Raw genomic sequence first — 20,171 nt, 5'->3', positions numbered from 1 at the left:
GAGATTCAACCTGTGATATTTGCCATAACACCCACAGAAGCCTGTTGCTGCTCTCAGCCCCGCCGGAGAAGCTCTTGTGTGCACTGGGCAGTGGTGTGGAGCAATTGCACGGGGAGGGGAGCTGTGAGATGCTGTCCTCTGGACGCTGCAGGGCATTGCACTCACAATCGCAGGACTCTGGCTATCTATATAGGATCAAACCAATAAAGGGTGTGGCAGGGCCTGCAGGGGTGGGGGTGCCGCCCCCACCTCCAGGTCTCACCCCTAGCTTAGAAACTATACTGGTGACTATAGTCAGAGCAGAAGTATGGGAAACCTCACATTCCTGCCTCACTGGTTTTGCTGGAAGGAACCTCAGCCAGTGAGGCAGTGCGGGATTAGAACCCCTGCAAAGGATTTCATCAACAAAATGAAGAACTGGAGGAAATTTAATGCAAGAGAAAGACGGGCACGGGAGGAGTCCTGTCTCCCAGGACCCACCCGCCTGGGATGCGGGCTTTGTGCTTCCCCCGAGCCAGCAGCCTCTCCGGCTGTTGGAGGCCTGCACTTCGCAGGTCGTCGTCTGTCCCTGTCCCGTGCATTTACATTCAACTGCTGCTCTGGCCTCAGAGGGGCTGCTGGGTTTGGGCCTCAGGCTCAGTGTTCTGTGCTTGCTCATCTCTGCTCACACCAGCAGGGCCTGACCTTCCACCAGGTGGCGTTGCTGCCCGGGGCTCAGGAGCCCCGTGTCTGTGTCCTGGGGCTCAGGAACCCCGTGTCTGTGTCCCGCGGCTCAGACTCGGAAGTCACAGCTGGTCCTCGTCCACCCAGATGGTCTTGCGCTGCTCCTCCACGATCTTGTCTTTGAGGACGCGCAGCAGCTCCTCCACGCTGCTCCACATCTCAGCCTCCACGGTGGCGTAGAGGCAGGGCAGCGCCTCCAGTTCCTTCTCTTTGAGCCTGCACACACGCAGGAACTCCTCCTCTGTCTCTGGCCGTGGTAGCAGCTTCCTGTGGGGGAGGGGGAGGGGAGAGATGACAAAGGAAGACATGGGGAGGCTGTGGGGCTGGATGCCCACAGTGTGAGATGGAGGCCTGGATTGTACTGTTGCCCTCCTGGGCGCTGAACCACACCTGCTGGATACCTCCCGAGTGCTGGAAATCTAGCAGTGAGTGTCCTTAACACTACTGAAGAGTTTGAGACCAGCTTGGGCTAACGTGAGTTCAAGACTAGTCTGGGCTATGGTGAGAACGCGCTTCATTCCAGAATAAGGTCATCGTCTCAAATGGAAACTCTGCGACCATTAACACAAACTTCGCCCCACCCATCCTCTTCATTACCTGGCTCCCATCATTCTGCTTTCTGTCCCTATGAATCTGATACTTTAGGGACTTCCTATAGGTGGAGCCATATGGTGTCAGTCATCTGTGCTGATTTCACAGCATCCCAACATTGAATGTCACTATTGTGGCAGGTGTCAGAATTTTCTCCTTTCTCAAGGTCGAATACTATTCGACCAGGATGACCTCAAACTTTCTGTCCTCCTGAATGGCTGGGATGACAGACCTGCATCTGTCCACTTCCCTCCTCCTCAGTTACTTCATCTCAGGAACAGGAAGTTGACAGACCCTCTCCCGAGTGCCACATTCATCCCAATGTGTCTTGCACATCTGCCCCACTGTGCTCAGGGTCAGAGTCGCAGAACCCAGCATCTGGGATTTTGGGAAGGGGTGGGTAGAGCGTAGTGCTGGGGGGTTGCCGTAGGGACTGGGGTGTCCTTACCTGAACCGTTTGATGTTCTTCTCGCTCACCCGGATGAGCAGCACGATGGGGTACACCTTGCATTTGATCAGGTCACGCACGCAGCCGATCCCAGCCTCTAGTAGGCAGTGTTTATTCTGCAAGTACAGCGGCCGCTGTCAGCAGTGGTACCCACATGATCCCCCCTTGTGGGAGCCAGGCCAAGCCTGGGTGCCAGCCTACATCTGGCTGAGAGGCTGAACTAGGGAACTTCATAAGCGGGCTTCGGTGAGGCTGGAGCCCCACACCTCTGGACACTGTTCAACCCTGCTAAGCACAGTGACATTGGCCATCTAGGTCCAGCCCAAGCTAGGGGTGGGGCTTGCAATGGACACTCGTCCCCCCCTCCCCCCCAGTATTCCAGGATGCTCCTGGTAATGAGTAAAAGAACAGAAAAGGTCAGAAAGGGAGGCTGGCTGGAGGGCCTTCGCAGCTAGCTGCTTAACCAGGAGCTTGCTATCCGTGGAAAAGGATGCTTTCCACTTGGCTAAAGGCATCACTTAAAGAAAGCATCAAGTCTTATATCCAAGACTCAAAGAGCTAGCCTAGCAGAGGAGGCTGAGGCAGGAGACTGAGAAGTTTAGGTCAGCCTGGGCTACATGGTGAGAACTGTCTAAGAGACCACACCAAACTAAACAAGAAAAAGAACACAGAAAGCTGGGCATGGGGGTGCGTGCCTGTAGTTCCAGCCCTTGGGAGGGTGAGCAGGAGCATCAAGAGTTTGAGGTCAGCTTGGACTACCTAGGAAGACTTAGTGCAGAATTTAGAAAGATAAGGAAAAAAGGAAGAAAGGGAGAAAGAAAGGAAAGGAAACAATATAAAAAGCCAGGTGTGGTGGTACACACCTGTGATCCTAGCACTCGGGAAGCAGAGGCAGGAGGATAGTGCTTGGAGGGCAGCCTGGGCTACGTAGCCAGTTCCAGACCAGCTTGGGCTACATAGTGAGAGGGTATCCAAAAAACAAGTGAACAAAGACTGGAGAGATGGCTCAGCCGTTAATAGTACTGGCTGCTCGTGCAGAGGACCTGAGTTCAGATCCCAGCAACTATGTGACAACTCATGACCACTTGGAACTCTAGCTCTAATGGATGTGATATTCTCTTCTGATGTCTGTGGGCACTGCAGCCATGTGCACACACACACAAGCACACACACACACAGACAGACACACACACACAATTAAAACAAAAAAATACCTTAAAAACCCAGTCAAATAAAAGCCAGAATATATATATATATATTTGAGATATAGATATCTCTTTTTATCTATCTATCTATCTATCTATCTATCTATCTATCTATCTATCTATCTATCTATCTATCTATCTATCTATATCTTAATCAAAAAAATCAAGCGTGGCAGTACATGATTGTAATCCTGTTCCTTAAGGGGCGGGGCGGGGTAGGAGACTCTAGGTAGTTCTCAGGCTAGTCTGAGATACACAGTGAGGAAAACTAGAGGAGGAAGGGGAAGAGAAAGAGGAGGGAGGACAGAGAAGAGAAGGGAGAGAGACAAAAGAAGAGGGAGAGAGGGGGCAAAGGAAGGGGGAAGAATATAGTATTACCATGCTCTATGACGTCTTCTCTGCACACACTGTGGGCCTGGCACCCTGGCCTCAGGTAGACACAGTCCGAGCCCCCACCCCCTTTCTTCCCCTTACTGTTTCCTCCCGACTCCCACTAACCCTGGCTGGTGGGGCACCACTTTTCTAGTAGAATCCATCTTGTCTGCGACCACACCCACTTTCTCATTCCTGTCACTAACCCCCCCTAAAGAACCTTTCTTTTTTGAAACGGGATCTCAGGTAGCCCAGGATGGCTTCTAATTTCCCATGTAATATGGCTCAGATGCTTTGTGTGTGCTTATGCGTAGATGCAAGGTAAGAGGAGTTGGCCATAGTGTCAATCCTCAGGGGCAGGCCTCCTTGTTTCTTTTAAGACAGGGTCTCTCTGTTAGCCTGGGGTCCATGGACTTGTTTAAGCCGACTAGTGCTGGTGACTGAGCCTCAGGAATGTTCCTATCTTGGCGTGACCAAAGCAACTCCGGGAGGAAAGGGTTTATTCGGCTTCTGCTTCCATATCATTGTTCATCATCAAAGGGAGTCAGGACAGAAATCAAACAGGGCAGGAACCTGGAGGCAGGAACTGGTGCAGTGGCCATTGAGAGCTGCTGCTTACTGGCTTGCTCAACCTGCTTTCTTATAGAAACCAGACTCACCCACCAGTGGAGGGATGGAACCAGCTACCATGGGCTGGGTCCTCCCCCACTGATAACTGAGAAAGTGCCCTACAGCTGGATCTAATGGAGGCATTTTCTCAACTGAGGGTCCCTCCTTTCAGATAACTTCAGCTTGTGTCAAACTGATATAAAATTAGCCAGTGCATCTCCTGCCTCTCTCTCCCTAGTGTTGGGATTACAGTACGAGCCACCTTGCCTGTATCTTCATGTGGGTTCTGAGGATCATTCTTGCATAGCTGCAATGAACCAACTCAGTCACCCCCTCAGTGGCTGGTGCCTGAGGAATGACACCCAAGGCTGTCCTCTGATCTCAACACATGCATGTACAATATACACATACACTTTTTCACACATGAACACACACATGCAGACTTAAAAAGAGACAACCACCAAACCACCTCTTTCAGGCTGGCCAAAAACGTTGGCTCTGCTTTCATCTGTGCGTGTCAGGGACACACAGGGAAGGTGTATACGTGACCACCCAGCTGTATGGCAAGCTAGGTTACTGGCTCCTGCTACCCCTAAGGATGCTGTCCCTTCCCCCGCCATAGCTCTCAAGTCTCAGAGCAAGGAAGAACTCCATGCTTTACAGCTGATCAGCATCATTTTGTCCCCTTAGGGTCACACAGGGTCATCTGGTCTAGCTCCAGAGGTATCTGACTTGCATGCACACCGTGACATTTCTGGGTGGCTGCCTGTGACTTTCCTACGGTTTCTCTTTCCCATGGCTGAGTGGATGTGACACCTGACACCCACCCTGTGCTGTTTATTTATTTATTTTTTTGTCAACTTGACATGCACTAACCTGGGCAGAGGGCACTCCCTTAGCCGAAGAATTGCCTTCATCATATTGCCTGCAAAGTAACTCTGTGGGTGTTTTCTTGATTAGTGATTGGTGTGGAAGGGCCCAGCGCATTGTGGGCAGGGCCACCCCTGGGTAGGCGCTCCTGGGCTGTATAAGAAAGCAGGCTGAGCAAGCCATGAGGTGCATGCCCGTAAGTAATGTTTCTTCTCGACTTCTGCTTCACTTCCTGCCTCTAGGTTCTTGCCTGGAGTTTCTGAGCTAACTTCCTTTAGCGATGGAGTGTTCAGCGACGGAGTGTGATCTGAGAGTTGTAAGATGAAGCAAACCCTTTCCTCCCCAAGTTGCTTTTGTTTCATGGTCTTTATCGTAGCAACAGAAAACAAACTAGAACATGCTTCTAGTGTCTCACTCTGGCACATGCTTCTCTCTCTCCCCCTCCCTCTTGTCTTCCTCCCTCCTTCCTCCCTCTCTTACACACACACACACACACACACACACACACACACACACACACATCCTTAGCTGACATGAACCAACACCAGGCCACTGGCAGAAACAAAACAGCAGAGGGTTTCAAAACACAAGCCCACATCAGAGACACGAGAATACAGAGTAAAGGAAGAGAGGAAGAGAGTCATTTAGAGCCTGAGTAGAGAGAAAGGAAGTCCCTACCTGTGCCACCCACCCTTGCCCATGTCCCAGCACTTCAGAGATGGTTGGGTGGGGTCTCAGCCTGGCTGGTACCCAGTGTTCCTCACCTTGGCTGCCACAGCCTCAATGTTGGCAGGGACAATGCATTCAAAGGTGTTGGGGTTCTTTTCCCGGGAGTAGATGATGGTTTCCGTCTTCTGCTTCCGGAGGAACTCATCTCTCGTGACAATATCTGCAGAGATAGGAGTTGGTGCCCAGGGTGGCACGAGCTATTTGTGGCAGGCTATCCCTTCCAGGCCCTACCTGTCTCCTTCTGGGTGCAGCATAATTTGATATCTACCTGGTCCATTCGCACCATAGTTAAATGAACCTCATCTTCTCTACTAGATGGGGAAGATCCTTGATCAAGAATCAAGGCCATGCATGCTCTATGCTGGACTATGCAGCAGGGGCTTAGTGGACATCACACTCTGGCTTTTCAGCTGTGGGTGTTACTGGACAAAGTAGCTCAGGTGATGGGGGCCATCATCAAGTACAGTTCAATCATGAAACTCACCTATGGAGTCAGCCCCGCCTGCCTATCCACTCATTCATCTCTTCCTCCGATATCCATCCAGCTGTCTGTCATCAGCCCACCCATCCATTATCCAGTTATTCATCATCCATCCATCTGCTCACCTGTCCATCCGTATATGGTATGTCACCCATCCATTCATCTATCTGTCTGTCCAACCATTCACCATCCTCCTGTCCATCCATTCACTTATTCACCCATCTCCCAAGTGTCTACCATCCATCTACCTACTACCTATCCCTAACCACCCATCAACCTATCATCCACCCATCCATCATTTCCATCATCTACCATCCACCCATTTACCCATGTCCCATCTACTTACTCATCATTTCCATCTATCATCTATCCACCATCCATCCACTTATCTACCTATTCACTTACCCTTCACCCACCTACCCATCTATCTGCCCACCTACCCACCCACCCTCCTACCCACCCACCCTCCTACCCACCCACTCACTCACCTATCTATCTACATTCTTACCTATCTATCCACCCATCTGTCTTCCCACTTACCCATCTATTCACCCATCTATCTACCCATACATCTATCTATCTATCTATCTATCTATCTATCTATCTATCTATCTATCTATCATCTATCTATCATCTATCTATCTATCTATCTATCTATCTATCTATCTATCTATCTATCTATCTATCCATCCATCATCTATCCACCACCCATAGGATCTTGTTCATGGTCAAGCATTAGGATTAAAAATGTGTTAAAATACACCACTGCACTCGAGGAGCCATGATCTAGGTGGAGAGAAATATGTAGGTAACATATCATTACCAAGTGGCTTAATGGGTACAGTGATGGGCTGCCTTTTGTGAGAACACTGAGGGGAGGAGGCAGGTGGGCTTCCTGGCATGGATGGAGGAAGAGGAGCAATGGAAGAGAGGGGAGGAGACAAGAAGGGGAAGAGGCTGAGTCACTCTAGTGATGGGCTCCAGAGGCCTGTGTCCCTCTGCCTGCTATCTGGCCAGGCTCACCTGACTTGCAGATGGTGAATTCCATGGCACCCCCCGAGTTGAGCAGCTTCTGCACCAGTGTCTTGGCCAGCATGGTGGGTGTGAAGAGCACGGGCCGGCGGCGCTCACAGTGGAAGGCTCGCACTAGGCTGTAGGGGATCAGGGTGAGGTTCCGGCTGAGCTCATTCTCAGGGTCCAGCTCTGGTAGAGAACAGAAGCAGTGGGCTGTCAGAGTCCACCCTGTCACACGGCACGTTTAGGGTATAGAGGCCTTGGCTACCCTCATGGCCCCATGGAGCCTGGAGGCTTCTGGTAACAGAGGAAGAGACATGGGTATCTTGGAGCTCTGAGGGAGATTTGGGGGAGACACACAAGACACACAGGAACCCTGATGGCTTCTGAAGTATGGGCCACTTCAGTAGGCCAAGGACATCTTTTTAGAATAGGGGTGTGGCTTGTGACCAGGAGTAGAGTCAGTTGTGCAGTGACAACCTTTCTGATGGAAATGTTCACTCTCAGTACAGAAACCTGCAGAGCTGAGGGCCTGGGGCTGGCTGGTTGGCACGGCACTTGCCGTGAAAGTGTGAGAGGACCTGCACTCATCTCTAGAACCCATGTAAACATCCTGTGTGGTGTGCTTACAATCCCAGTGCTGGGGCGGCAGAGACAGGTGGATCGGATACCTGGGGGTTTGCCGGTCAGTCAGTCTCCCTCATCAGGGTAGCCAGGCCCAATGAGAGAGCTTGTCTCAAAAACAAGATGGGGTCCTGAAGAGATGGCTCAGCAGTTAAGAGCACTTGCAGCTCTTGCAAAGGACCAGAGTTCAGATCCCAGCACCCACCTCCCGTGACTCAGGTAACTCCAGTTCGAGAGGGCTGATCTCCCTCTTCTGGTCCCTGTGGGTACTGCTCTCAAGTGGAAAGAAGTGTGTGCACACAAATAAAAAACCAAAATAAAAACAAAAATTGTAATCAAAACAACAACAATAACAGCAACAAAACCGCTAAGGTAGATGGTGACTTAAGAACACTCCTCGAGGGCCTCGATGGCCACACGAGTGCATATGCAAGCCCCCTCTGAGGTTACAGAGGCAGTACACAGTTGTTGAGGAGCTGTCTGCAAACTGGGCAGGGGCTCTGTGGATGCCACTTTTGTGAGTCATCACCCTTGCTGTGGGACCTTTCTGAAGGTGCAGTGGCTAGAGTCACCCATGCTCCTGTGACCAGACCCTCAAAACTCCCTCGTTCATCACAGTGGATTTGGCTGGACTTGCTCATTTGGTTGGGGTTGCACTCTCTGCCTGGTGTGAACAGATGGGGACTCCCCCAGAACAGTCGTGCAGTGTGATGGTTCAGGCAAACGGATGAGTGAGTGCAGGAGAGCGAGGGGTGGCAGAGAGGGCAGGGCCACAGGGCAAAGCCTTGGGGTCTTAAAGCATGGGAGGCACAGTCCTCTGTTCCCCTGACCCATTTCCCAGAACCAGGGCTCTGTCCCTTTTCCTTTGTCCCTGGTTTGCCCAGTGTGGGTACAAAGAGGTCTTCCTGATCTGCTATACTCAGGTTCTGCCTCCCCGTCTCCAAGAGAACCCAGCCTGGATGGGGGGATGCAGAGAGGAGCTGGCCCACCATCATCTGGGGGCCGAGCACTGGGTAGCTTTTTACCAGCTAGCTAAATGAGAAAGATATTTAGTGGGAGAGGCATCGGTAAGTAAATAAATAGGTCTTGGCAAATGACTTCCATCAATGTGGGCATTTGGGCTTAAAGGGACGATGACAGGTATCAGGCAGGTCAGAGCTGGGTGACCACAGAGCAGGGTATCACCCTGGGGAGTTGTGAGGGCCAGGAAGATGACGAATCTGACTGGATGGTAGGGCTGGGTGGGTCTTCTCAAGCATCCTTTTGTTTTATTTTGTTTAAGATATGGTGTCGCGATGTAGCCCAAGCTGGCCTCCAACCCATGGCAATTCTCCTGCCTCAGCTGACTAAATCCTGTTATTACAGATGCATGCTACTATGCCTTTCCCCTCCCCCTCTGTGTGTGTGTGTCTGTACATGCACTTGAGTACACAGGCCAGAGGTAGAGATTGGTGGAGTGTACACCAAGAGGCCAGCCCAGACACGTTGCTGTGGGGCCGTGGGGGAGGGGCCAGGAAGTCCTCACGCACCCTCATGTTTCTCTGTCAGGAGTTTGGTGGCATCCAGCGAGGACCGGGAGAGGCTTCCCAGGGGGCTTCCAGAGATGATCCTCACACGTTCGTTGCTGTTCATTCGTTTGTACTTGTTTTCTGACCGGCTGACAAACTGTGGAGAGAGAAGGAGGGCAGGGCAGGAGGGTGGGATGAGAGGGCAGAGTGGGAGGGTGGGGCAGAATTCTCTTGGCTTCAAGTCTTGAGCCAGATTGGGCTGCACCAGGCAGACAAAACCAACCATGCTTTTGTTCCAACTCTACTCTCGACTCTACTCTGGGGGCCCAGGGCAGAACACCTCTGTTGTAAAGAGACCCTGGGACACTCCAGCTGCTGTGGCTGAAGACACCTCTTGCCACTACTGATCTAGCTGGTGAGGACCCTGGCTGGCAGCGGCAGGGGTCCATACCTGCTGGAACTCTCCAGCTCCCCACGCTGCACCCATGATCCTCCGGGTTCTAGAACCATGGCTTCCTCACACAGTTCATAGAAACTTTTCTGATACAGAAGCAGGCTCCCACAAAGCCCCCTGGGCATCTTTAAGTCTTTCTGCTTCTTTCAGTAGTAGAGGCAGCAGCCTGCCCAGTGCTAGCCTGCACCGGCCTCATGGTTTCTATTTTTATATATTTTCTGAGACAGGGTCTCATGTAGCCCAGGCTGGCCTCAAACTCACTATGTGGCCTAGGAGGACTTTGAACTTCGGGTCCTCTTGCCTCCACTTCCCGAGCACTGGGATTACAAGCATGCTCCACCATGTGGTGATGAGGATGGAACTGAGGGCTCCCCACACTGTAGGCAGGCTGTTTAACAACCGAGTCACATCCCTAGCTTAGCCTTGTGTCTTGGAATGAAACTCAGCTTGACCCAGGGGCCTAACGTCGTCTTGGTAGATGGTCCTGCCTTCAGGAGGGAGGCCTCATGCTCTGCAGGGTCCCTTCCCATCTGTCGGTCTCGGCCACATTCTTGTGTCCATCTGGGTTTTGGGGTTAGGGTGCTAGCTATTTCTTGCTGTGCTTTCTGCATCAGAGTCTGATTAATGCAGTGCCACACAGGAAACGAGCTTCCGGGCTGCCCACTCAGATTCTTTGCCCCTTTCACTTACCGATAAAGGAATGGCTATGAAGCCCAAACCGGTACCTATGTGGACTCACACAGTTGGCTTATCCATGGTCCTTGTGCTATCCACCCCCAAAATATTTTTTTTTCTTTTGAAATTAAGTACAAGAAGGAAATTTTTTTTTCTAGTCCCAAAGAGCTGAACTGTTTCCACAGATAGGTAAGATTCAAGGAACCTGCTGGGTTTCCCTTATCTCCTTGGCCCTGGGATGCTCAGGTAAGTTTAACGCTCCTTCAGAGGAAGTAAACTGGCTTAAATATCTGGAGGGTTCGTTTCCCCTTCCTGATATAGCAATCTGATTTTTCTATCATATTTTAGCAGCTGAGTTGTTGAAGCTCTTTTGGCCCGAAGTTGCTTCAAATCTTTTATGAAAGTGAGACCGGCTTCCTGCAGGCGTGGAGTCTGTCTACAGACCTGTCACTGCGAGGATAAAATGGGATGGAAGAAACCAGGCGCTGTGAGAAGCCACAAGAGGCGCGGGAATACAAAGCCGTGTTGTTTCCACACTGGCAAGTCTTCTTGGTAGGCAGAGGGCGGGGCCCTGGCAAACTGCACTAGACAAGTCAGCGGGCTTCTGCTCACCAGCCTTACCTGAAGGAGCTGACCAAAGAAGAAACTCGCTCTGGAGAGGCGGGGGCTAACCCGGGGGTCACTGGTTGAAAGTGTCTCTTCGGGCTGCAGGGTGTTCTGAAATGAGTTTGTCAGTCAGCCGGGGTTCAGCAAGGGGCTCCTGAGTGTGAGCCTGCTGTAGAGAGAGGCACACCTGTCCCCGAGTCCCCTTCAGCCTGAGTGTCAAGGTGCAACATCGGACACCTACAGCTGGGCAGCAGCAGAGGCTGGGAGAGAGCAACCTCTTGTGTCTGAGACTGGCGTGGATTGGGTGAGATGCGTTTGAGCCCCCTAAGTTACAGAGGGGAGGGCTCGTAGGAGTTCTCCCTTCCCAAAGAACCAAATGCCTTGCAGCGCATCTTCCTGATGACACAGTGACATGGCCAGCTCCGGCTTCTTACATGCGGGGAGGAAGAGAGAAGTTGCAAGTCCCCTTGTCCCCACCACCCATCTTTACCTACCCGGAGACTGCGCAGGGTGTGGTGAGCGCTGTCTGCCTCCTCCCGGCTGCCCCTGTGCACCAGTCGTTGGAGCTTCACCAGGAGAAGCTGTTGAGCCCTGGGGGAGGCGACATGGGAGCAACCTCAGGGTTAGAACTGGGACCCTGCAGACAGGAGGAACTGAGTCCCAGGAGTCGCTGTGTAACACCAGACTCGCTGGGCTTGGGACACAGCATCTCACAGACCAGCTGCGGGGTCATGACCTTGTACCTGGATTTCTCCACTGACCATCTGACTGGCCAAGACTCACTTGTCTGTGACTGGCCAAGCAGCAGCAAGGGCCCAGAAGAGCAGGTGTCACTGTGTGCAACCCAGGATGATTAAAAAGAAACGGCGAAGGGACTGAGACATGGCTCAGAGACAGAACATTTGCTCAACATGTCCCAGGGCTCTGGGGTCCATTCCCTCCCCCCAGTCCTGAACCTCAGAGAGAAAGAAAAGACCAGATGGGACTGTCATCCCAGTTGTCCTAGGCAGGGAAGGGCTGTGGACAGGAGGACTGCAAGTTCAACTCTAGGCTGGATAACTAAATCAGACTATTGAAAAAAGTTTTTAAAAAGTAAAGTAGGCTGAGAAATGAAGCTTCAGTGGTAGAGCCCCTGTCTAGAATCCCCCAGTGAGGGGCTGGGGTGTGGCTCAGTGGTAGAGCACCTGCCTAGAATCCCCCAGTGAGGGGCTGGGGTGTGGCTCAGTGGTAGAGCACCTGCCTGGATTATCCAGTGAGGGGCTGGGGTGTGGTTCAGTGGTAGAGCACCTGCCTAGAACCCCCTAGTGAGAGGCTGAGGTGTGGATCCAGGTAGAGGGTTCCTCAGCATGCCTGGTAGTCACTGGACAGAATGAGGGTGCTAGGAGACTTTGTGAGGACACATGCCATCCTTACTATAAGGGTAAGGATGCCTTCCATAGAAGGAGAGGCCAGTATCTTCCAGTTCCCCAGGCTTAGGTGGTTTCTGGGTCTGGGGTGGTTTCAGGGCCCACCCCTCCTGTTCCTGCTCACCGGCTGTAGCTGGGGATGGTGCCCATGTCTAGGTCTTGGTCTGTGAAGGGATCAACTCGTGCACATAACCACTCATGCCTGTCCTGGTACATGGTATCCAGGACGTGTACCACATCGTCACACTTCAGAGACATGGAGCAGGCATCCAGCTGGCTGGAGATGTTCAGGTTCAGGCGGATGTAGAACGAGTCCCCTGATGTGATTACACCGTCCTCCATCTCCTTCAGCAGCTTCCGGTATCCTGAGGGGAACACAATCCAAACACTTAAGCACCCTGGAGGCGACCTCATCTGCGTGCCTGCCTTTCTCCTGTGAATGGGCAGCCATGCTGTCTGTGGGGTTCCCTTGTCGATGGGCAGCCGTCCGTGGGGCTCCTTTTTCATTTGGGCTTCCAGGAAGCTTGGAGCTAAAACTTGTGCCGAATCACAATGTTGAATTTACTGACATTTGCATTGTGGTCTCCATGCCTTCTCCACCATTACAAGGAGCTTGCCAACTGGTACTTAACAAACAATAGGCTAGACACAGCCTTCAATTCAACGCATTTTCTCAAATGCATACATGTGGAAAGCTCCTACTCTGAACCCTCTGCTGATGTGCTCTCTCAGGCTAGCTTTTCCCTGGTTGCGCTTGCCCTAGCTAGCTGTACCTCATGTTGCAGAGATGGAAGCAAGTACCAGAAGCTCCTTTGCATCTGGCTGCAACTGTGCGACATTATGCTCGCAAGACACAGTACTGTGGCCCACGCTACTTTTCATTGCTCTGTAGTACTCCATGCGCTGTGAGTCAGTAAAATACGTTATTTTTGGTGAACACACATGCTCGTTTTTCTTGGATAAACAGATACAGAAGTCGATTCGCCAGGTATTGTGAAGCTGTGTGGAAGCCCTTGTAGCTACTGCCAAATGCATTTCTAGGTTAATAAGACTGCTGCCCGTGCCAGTAAGGCCAAATATTACCGGTCTTTTGAGTAAAATTTTGCAAATAACTTTGGAGGCATTAGGAGGTTACAGCGTGAATCTGATAAATGCTGCAAGCTGTCAGTGAATGCTTATGGTATACATCTATAACTTATCCCCAAAGTAACCCCAGTGACAGAGGGGTGTGTGTCAAAAGGGGGAGTTGTAACAAGCAGGCTCCTAGTAGGTCATCCATAGCCAAAGGGCATTCCGGGCAGCTGGGTTGGCATGGAGAAGCAGAGATTCTATATTGGGTCTTTTAGAGGTGCCCTAGTTTAGCTAGACTCTGGCTCAGACCCCTTTTGTACCCCCTAGCATCCTTGAGTCTGAGCTCGTCTCTGGGACTAGGGCCCTCTCCCAGAAATCCAGCCTGAAGGGCAATGCCATTGCCCACCTCTAGGGGCGCAACTCACTTTGCAGCCCTGTGACCCAGGGGTCAAGGTGTTCCCTAGAGATTTATTATTTATTTATTTATTTATTTTGTGCAGGGCTGGAAAACCTAGCCTCAGGAGATGGTAGGAGCATGTCCCATGAGCAGGGGTGACTGGCTGGGCTCCACAGTGCTATCCTCTGCACCAGAGTACTGCTGGGAAGGGGCAGGAGGGCCGCTTGGAGAAGCGGGCTGGGCTATTTATGCTCCGCTCAAATATTCATGATTACTGTGGTTAAAAATAAGACCCAGCTGCAGAGGCAATCACGCAGGAAAACCCAGAGGTGAGAATGAGAATCCAAGTCATCACCCAGCAGAAGGGCTGCAGGGGGCTGGGGAGGATGGGGAGTGGGGGAGTGAAGGAGGGGGGGCTGGGCCAGGCAGGGCTGTCTGTCAGGGGCCCGGATGTGCTTCTGAAGCCCTGCCTGGCCCAGAGTCTCACAGATGTCACCCGTGCAGGGGAGGAGCAAGCCAGTCTGCTGGAGCTGTGTCCTCTGTGTTTCCCTAGGAGGTTTGGGGACTTGGTTCAGGGTGACACAGAGCATCGTCATCCCTACCCAAGGATATTAGAACTGATTTCCTCTTGGGATGGGGTGTGACTCATTCCTCATGGGGCGTAGATAAGCAAGGGGGAGGCTCATGGTAGACACTCTCGTGTAGACCAGGTCTAATCCAGGCTTTACCTTCATTGTTGACCTTGTAGTGCAGGGTGATGGGACCACTGCACCTCTGGATGGTCCAACGGGCCTCTTCCTTTGTGCAAGCATCCAGTGGAACACTCTGCCTCTCGCCCCGGATGCAGCCTTCCAGCTACAGGCCAAAAACAAGCTGTTTATTTTCCTAGGCTCTGCAGATGGGCAACGTGGCCAGTCCACAGCTGCATCCCATGGGAGTATCCTTCTCCAGACACAGGGGCATCTCATGCAACGGGGTGGGGGAGGCATGTGTCGCTAGGTGTGCATGCATGTGCCCATGTGTACACATGGAAGAGAAGGGCCTGGGGACACCCCACAGTTTCCCCTCCTCTATCTCTCACCAGCAGTAGTTGGTGGCCCTCACGTAGTCCAGCCCTCTCGGCCAGCGAGCCCGGCTTGACGGAGTGAATGAAGCTCCCACGTGCATTGCCGCCCAGCAGGGTGAGCTGGGTGATGAGTCCATCACCATTCAGGGTCGTGTGCTGCACCAAGGGGCCAGGGCCACGCACATGGCCCCCAGATGTAACCGATGGCCGGAAGGGCCTGAGTTGGGAAAGAAAATAGGCTCAGAAAGGCTGAATCTAGGACGTGTTAGCAGGATGCTAGTGGCATAGCTGCGTGTGTCCTGGAGGCTTGGGAGGTTCTAAGGGACTGATGACTGCTGCCACCTTCCTGGCCTCAGGAAGTAGGAATGACCACCTGCTCCTTCTTCTGTGTGTCTAGGTTTCTTATCCGGGACAGTCAAGGAACAGATGGAGTGGTTCTCTCTGTGAGCCCTCAACCCCACTTTGAGGTAGGTCTCATGTAGTACAGGCTAGCTTCCAACTCACTAGGTAGCTGAGAATAACCTTGAGCTTCTCATCCTCCTGCCTCACCTCCTGAGTGCTGGGACACTTTGCCTGATGCATGTGGTGCTGGGGATGGAGTTCAGGACTCATGCATGCAGGGTGAGCACCCTCTCAAGTGAGCCACATCCCTATTCTGAGTGACTGAGACCCTGAGTCTTGGAGCACACAGATTGTCCCCTCTGTAGAGAACTAAGAGGATGAGGGCCTTCGGTTCCATCCTTGAGCTCCCATTCGGCCACTCCCATCCCTGGTACCTTTGTCCTATCTCTGTTCCCTTGTGTGTATGTGTGTGTGAGTGCGTGTGTGTATACATGTGTGTGTGAGTGTGTGTACACATGTGTGTGTGTGAGTGCGTGTGTATATGTGTGTGAGTGCGTGTGTGTATATGTGTGTGTGAGTGCGTGTGTGTATGTGAGTGTGTGGATATGTGTGTATGTGTGTGTGTGTGAGTGTGTGTGTGTGAGTGTGTGTGTGTGTGTATGTGTACATGCACGCGGAGGCCAGAAGTTGAGCTCAGGCATCGTTCCTCAGTCCTCCTTGCTTTTGGTAGTCACTCACTGGATCTGAAGCTTGCAAACTCCAAGCATGTGCCACCACACCCAGCTTTTTTTATGTGGGTGGGTTCTGGGGATTTGAACTCAGGTCCTCATGCTTGTGTGACAAGACCTATCCTCACTGAGCTGTCCCCCTAGCCCTGTTTCCATACCTTTCTAAAGAGAACTTCCGGAACATGAGGTTGACCTGCTCCAGGTCGTAGGCATCCAGTCCCTCTGACTGGTGTGAAGAGGAGGAGGAGTGGATGGAGGGAGGTCCGAAGGAGTAGCGTTCATGATTGTCATCTGCAGAGGAGGGGGGGACTGTCAGGACTTAGGCACATTAGAGGGAGCACCTAGGGCCATCCCTTCCACCCACCCCCTGGCATTGAGTGGGCAGCGTCTCCTAGAGCTGAATAGTAGCATAGCTCTGTAGACTGGAAGCTGGGGGGAGTCAGCTCTCTCCAGAGGCAGAGCACAGGCTTGTAGCATGTAGCCCAGGCTGTGCCCAACTTGCCATCCCCCTGCCTCCATCTCTCAAGTGCTCGAATTACAGGAACCAGAATCCTGCAGCTCTGACTCCACCCTGCCTGTCTCCTGCCATCAGGACGGATGGTAAAGGTCAAAATAGACAACCCCCTGCCTCTCTTCTTATGGAGCCTCACCAGATATGTAGGGAGTAGGAGGCCAGAAGAGGACACCTGGTGCCCTCCTCTACCATTTTCTGCCTTTTTTTTGCAGGGTCTTTCCCTGAACCTGGGGTACATGCCTTTTCAGCTTGGCAGGAGGATAGCCAGGCCCTGTGCTCCTCTTGTCTCTGTACCCTTCAGAGTTAGGGTCAGAGATGTTTTCAGGGACACCCCACTTTCTGTGAGGGTGCTGGGGTCTAGGCTCCGGTCCCCACGATTGTAGACTAAGAACTCTTAGCCATTAAGCCACCTCTTCAGCTCCCAGCTCTATCTTGGAAGTGAGCTCTGGGGTTCTCACTTTGGAGTCACCTCCCCCCCCCAGTCTCACCACCCTCCACTGACTCTCAGACTCTGTGTCTGTAGGAGCCTGGGGTCCCTATCCTTTTCTTCCACCTCAACTGGACTGTAAGTTCCAAGGGGAGGTGCTGGCTGGAACAGAGCCACCAGGGTGAGGGACACACTGGTCCTGCTTGGGGCTGATAACAAAGGCCAATTCTGCACAAGGAGTTTTTCCCGACACCCGCAACATGCTTTGGATGCCTGCCCAGGATTCACTTCCCGGCTTCCCCGTTCTAAACCTCTCTTGATTCTTTTCATTACCCAGCCTCCATTAGGTGCTAACCCCTCTTTAACACTTGATAGCTTGCGATGGTCCCCAATTATGGAGGATCGCTAATCTTTCCATTTTGTCTGCTGGTGGCCTCTGTTAGCCAGGGGCACAGATGGCGACTGGGGAGGAAGTGGAATGTGTGTGTAGGGTATATCTGCAGGATTCTGAGGCATAGGAGCCTAACCTAAGAGCAGGGTAGGGCTCTGGGGACACACGAGACACAGGGGAACTATCTCCAGACTCTCCACCCTCTCAGTGATCCAGCCAGGCGGACGCCTTGGGTTCATGGTACTAACACCACGGTCTCTGCAGGCAGGGATGTTGGGCCTAGGACTCTACCTCTGAGCCACATCCCAGCCCCTCACTGGGGGAATTGTAGGAAATCACACATTCTGAGACCTAGAATTATTACTATTTTAAAACCCATGGTTTTCTTTTTTCTTCAGCTGAGTGGCTGGTTCTGCCTGTAAATCACAGAGCCACTTTGGTCTCTGGCTGGAGCCTATGATCAGATCTTCTCCCATGTCCTCTTCTGAGTCCTTCTCTGGATAGACCCTGCCCTCCCAGGTCACTGTGGCCCCTCTGCGCCTGGCAGATACACACCATCAAGGTCCAAGGCGTCGAACCCGCAGCTGTCATTGTCTTCTTCCACTGCGCTGCAAGACACAAACCGGGGACAAGGACACTGCTGTGAGCATGTGCTTCAGGTGAAAAAGGTGGAAGGAGCTTCTGGAATGTTCTGGCTTCCCATCAGGCCTTGCTTCCAAGAGGTCAGTAGAGGAGGGAAGGGAAGGATGAGGAGGGTGGGATGAAGGGGGACTAAATCATCAGGGAAGGAGGTCCTGGGGGCCTGTCTAGACCATGTCTCACAATGGCTGAGGAAGACACAGGTGAGCAGGTGAGCAGAGGCCAGGTGAAGCCAGAAGTGGTGGCACTCGCCAGCAATTGCAGTGGTCAGGAGGCAGAAGCAGGGGGACTGACCGTGAGAGGCCAGCCTGGGGTACCGATTTCCCAGAGGCTCAAGCAACCTCTGTTTGTTATTTACATCACATGTTTGTCACCTAGTGGGATGGCTCTGAGGCAGCAGAGAGCCCTCTCGGAAGGGGTGGGTGCAATGAACACTAGGCTGGCCAAGGTGGTTGTAGGTGTACAAGAGACTTCAGTAACTACGCTGAAAACTGGTCCAAGATGTCCAGAAGGGTGCAGCCACTAGGGGGACTGGGCAGGTATTCTATTTTTGTGTGTGTGTTTCTTTTTTTTTTTAAAAATATTTATTTATTTATTTGTTATGTTATGTATACAATAGTCTATCTATGCGTATGCCTACAGGCCAGAAGAGGGCACCAGACCTTATTACAGATGGTTGTGAGCCACTATGTGGTTGCTGGGAATTGGACTCAGGACCCTTGGAAGAGCAGGCAATGCTCTTGACCACTGAGCCAACTCTCCAGCCCATGTGTTTCTTTTTTTAATGATTTTTTTTAAAAAAGAAAACAAACTATCGCTTTTCATTTTACATACCAGTCCCAGTTTCCACTCCTCCCCCATCCCCTCCACCTCCTCCCTCCCATCCACTCTCCAGAGAGGGCAAGGCACATTGCTCTAAGGACCAAGGCCCTCTCCACAGTATCTAGGCTGAGCAAAGTATTCATTTAAAGAGAACGGGTTGCAAAAAGCCAGTACAAATCCTGGTGCCACTGCCAGTGACCCTGCATTCTGTGCCAGTCATACATCTGTCACCCACATTCAGAGGGCCTAGCTTGGTCCTATGCTGGTTCCTTCCTTGTCTGTGAGCAGGTATTCTTACAGATGAGTGTGAGCTGGAGTTTAGAGCTGTCCTGGGAAGATGACTGAGATATCAAAACCCAGGCCCCAGCAGGACTAGGGTGTGAATCCAGTTCTCTCAGGAGTTACTGGTATCTGGCTGTGATGTGTGTGTGTGTGTGTGTGTGTGCACACATGTGCGCAGGTGATATATATATATTTGTGTGTATGTAGAGGATAGAGGACATCCGCAGGTGTCTTTAAAAGCAGAATCTGTCTCTGGCCTGGAACTCACATTAAACCAGCGGTTCTCAACCTATGGGGTGTGACCCCTTGGAGGGGTCAAATGACCCTTTCACAGGAGCTGCATACCAGACATCTATGATATGTAAAAACATCAGATATTTATGATTCATAACAGCAGCAAAATTACAGTCATGAAGTAGCAACGAAAATAATGTTATGGTTGGGGGTCACCACAAATAAGGCACTGTGTTAAAGGGCTACAGCATTAGGAAGGTTGAGAGCACCGGATTAGGTGATGATGCTGGCTGGCCAGCAAGCCCAGGTTCCTACCATGCTTGTCATTAATTTTACTTTAAGATTTTTTTTAAATCTTTATTTATATTAGTGTTTTGCCTCCGTGTCTGAATGTTCCTGGAGGAGGTCAGATCCCTTGGAACTGGAGTTACAGACAACTGTGAACTGCCACGTGGATTCTGGGAACTGAACCCAGGTCCTCTGCACGAGCAGCAAGTGCTCTTAGTCACGGAACCATCTCTCCAGTCCCCACTTTAAAATTTTAAAAATGACATTAATTTATTGTGAGCGTGTACAAGCGAGTGTGCACATGTGTGTCCACATGGAGGTTCCAGGGACAGAACTCAAGATTATCAGGCTTGGTAGCAAGCGCCCTTAACCCGCTGAGCCATTTCGCTGGCCTCATGCCTGCTTTGTGAATGTGGGTTGTGGGGGACCCGGATTCAGGCCTTTGTGCTGGCAAGGCAACTTTTTTATTGCGTTATCGCCCTAGCCTGGCACCTGACTTTGAGAGGAGTGTAACAGGGACACCTGGCTGCTGTGTAAGTCTGAGAAACCCATGTTTTTCAGGAGGTAGAGGAGGTCCTTGTGTAGCGCCCACTCTGGGTGAAAAAAAAAAAAGCAAAACTAAAGTCTGAGGTCTCAGGAACTTGGAACACAATTC

At 51.8% G+C, this 20,171-nt stretch overlaps 1 protein-coding gene across 2 annotated transcripts in view; it reads right to left on the bottom strand.

Annotated features, from left to right (window-relative positions):
• Positions 1-410: 410 nt before the first annotated feature.
• Card11 (caspase recruitment domain family member 11) overlaps positions 411-20,171 on the bottom strand; it is a 72,576-nt gene continuing 52,815 nt past the window's right edge. For both annotated transcript variants that reach the window (XM_075974306.1, XM_075974296.1), the window contains exons 14-25: positions 17,807-17,859; positions 16,078-16,210; positions 14,865-15,066; positions 14,512-14,638; positions 12,440-12,680; positions 11,404-11,500; positions 10,925-11,020; positions 9,196-9,331; positions 7,052-7,231; positions 5,583-5,707; positions 1,763-1,878; positions 411-990 (exon numbers count right to left, since the gene is read on the bottom strand). In XM_075974306.1, coding sequence (XP_075830421.1) covers positions 786-990; positions 1,763-1,878; positions 5,583-5,707; positions 7,052-7,231; positions 9,196-9,331; positions 10,925-11,020; positions 11,404-11,500; positions 12,440-12,680; positions 14,512-14,638; positions 14,865-15,066; positions 16,078-16,210; positions 17,807-17,859 — 1,711 coding nt within the window. In that variant the 3' untranslated portion in view covers positions 411-785. The remainder of the gene's footprint in view (positions 991-1,762; positions 1,879-5,582; positions 5,708-7,051; positions 7,232-9,195; positions 9,332-10,924; positions 11,021-11,403; positions 11,501-12,439; positions 12,681-14,511; positions 14,639-14,864; positions 15,067-16,077; positions 16,211-17,806; positions 17,860-20,171) is intronic.

Source organism: Microtus pennsylvanicus, chromosome 1 (assembly GCF_037038515.1).
Source record: "Microtus pennsylvanicus isolate mMicPen1 chromosome 1, mMicPen1.hap1, whole genome shotgun sequence".
NCBI lineage: Eukaryota > Metazoa > Chordata > Mammalia > Rodentia > Cricetidae > Microtus > Microtus pennsylvanicus.
This window is presented reverse-complemented; position numbering and strand designations above follow the sequence as displayed.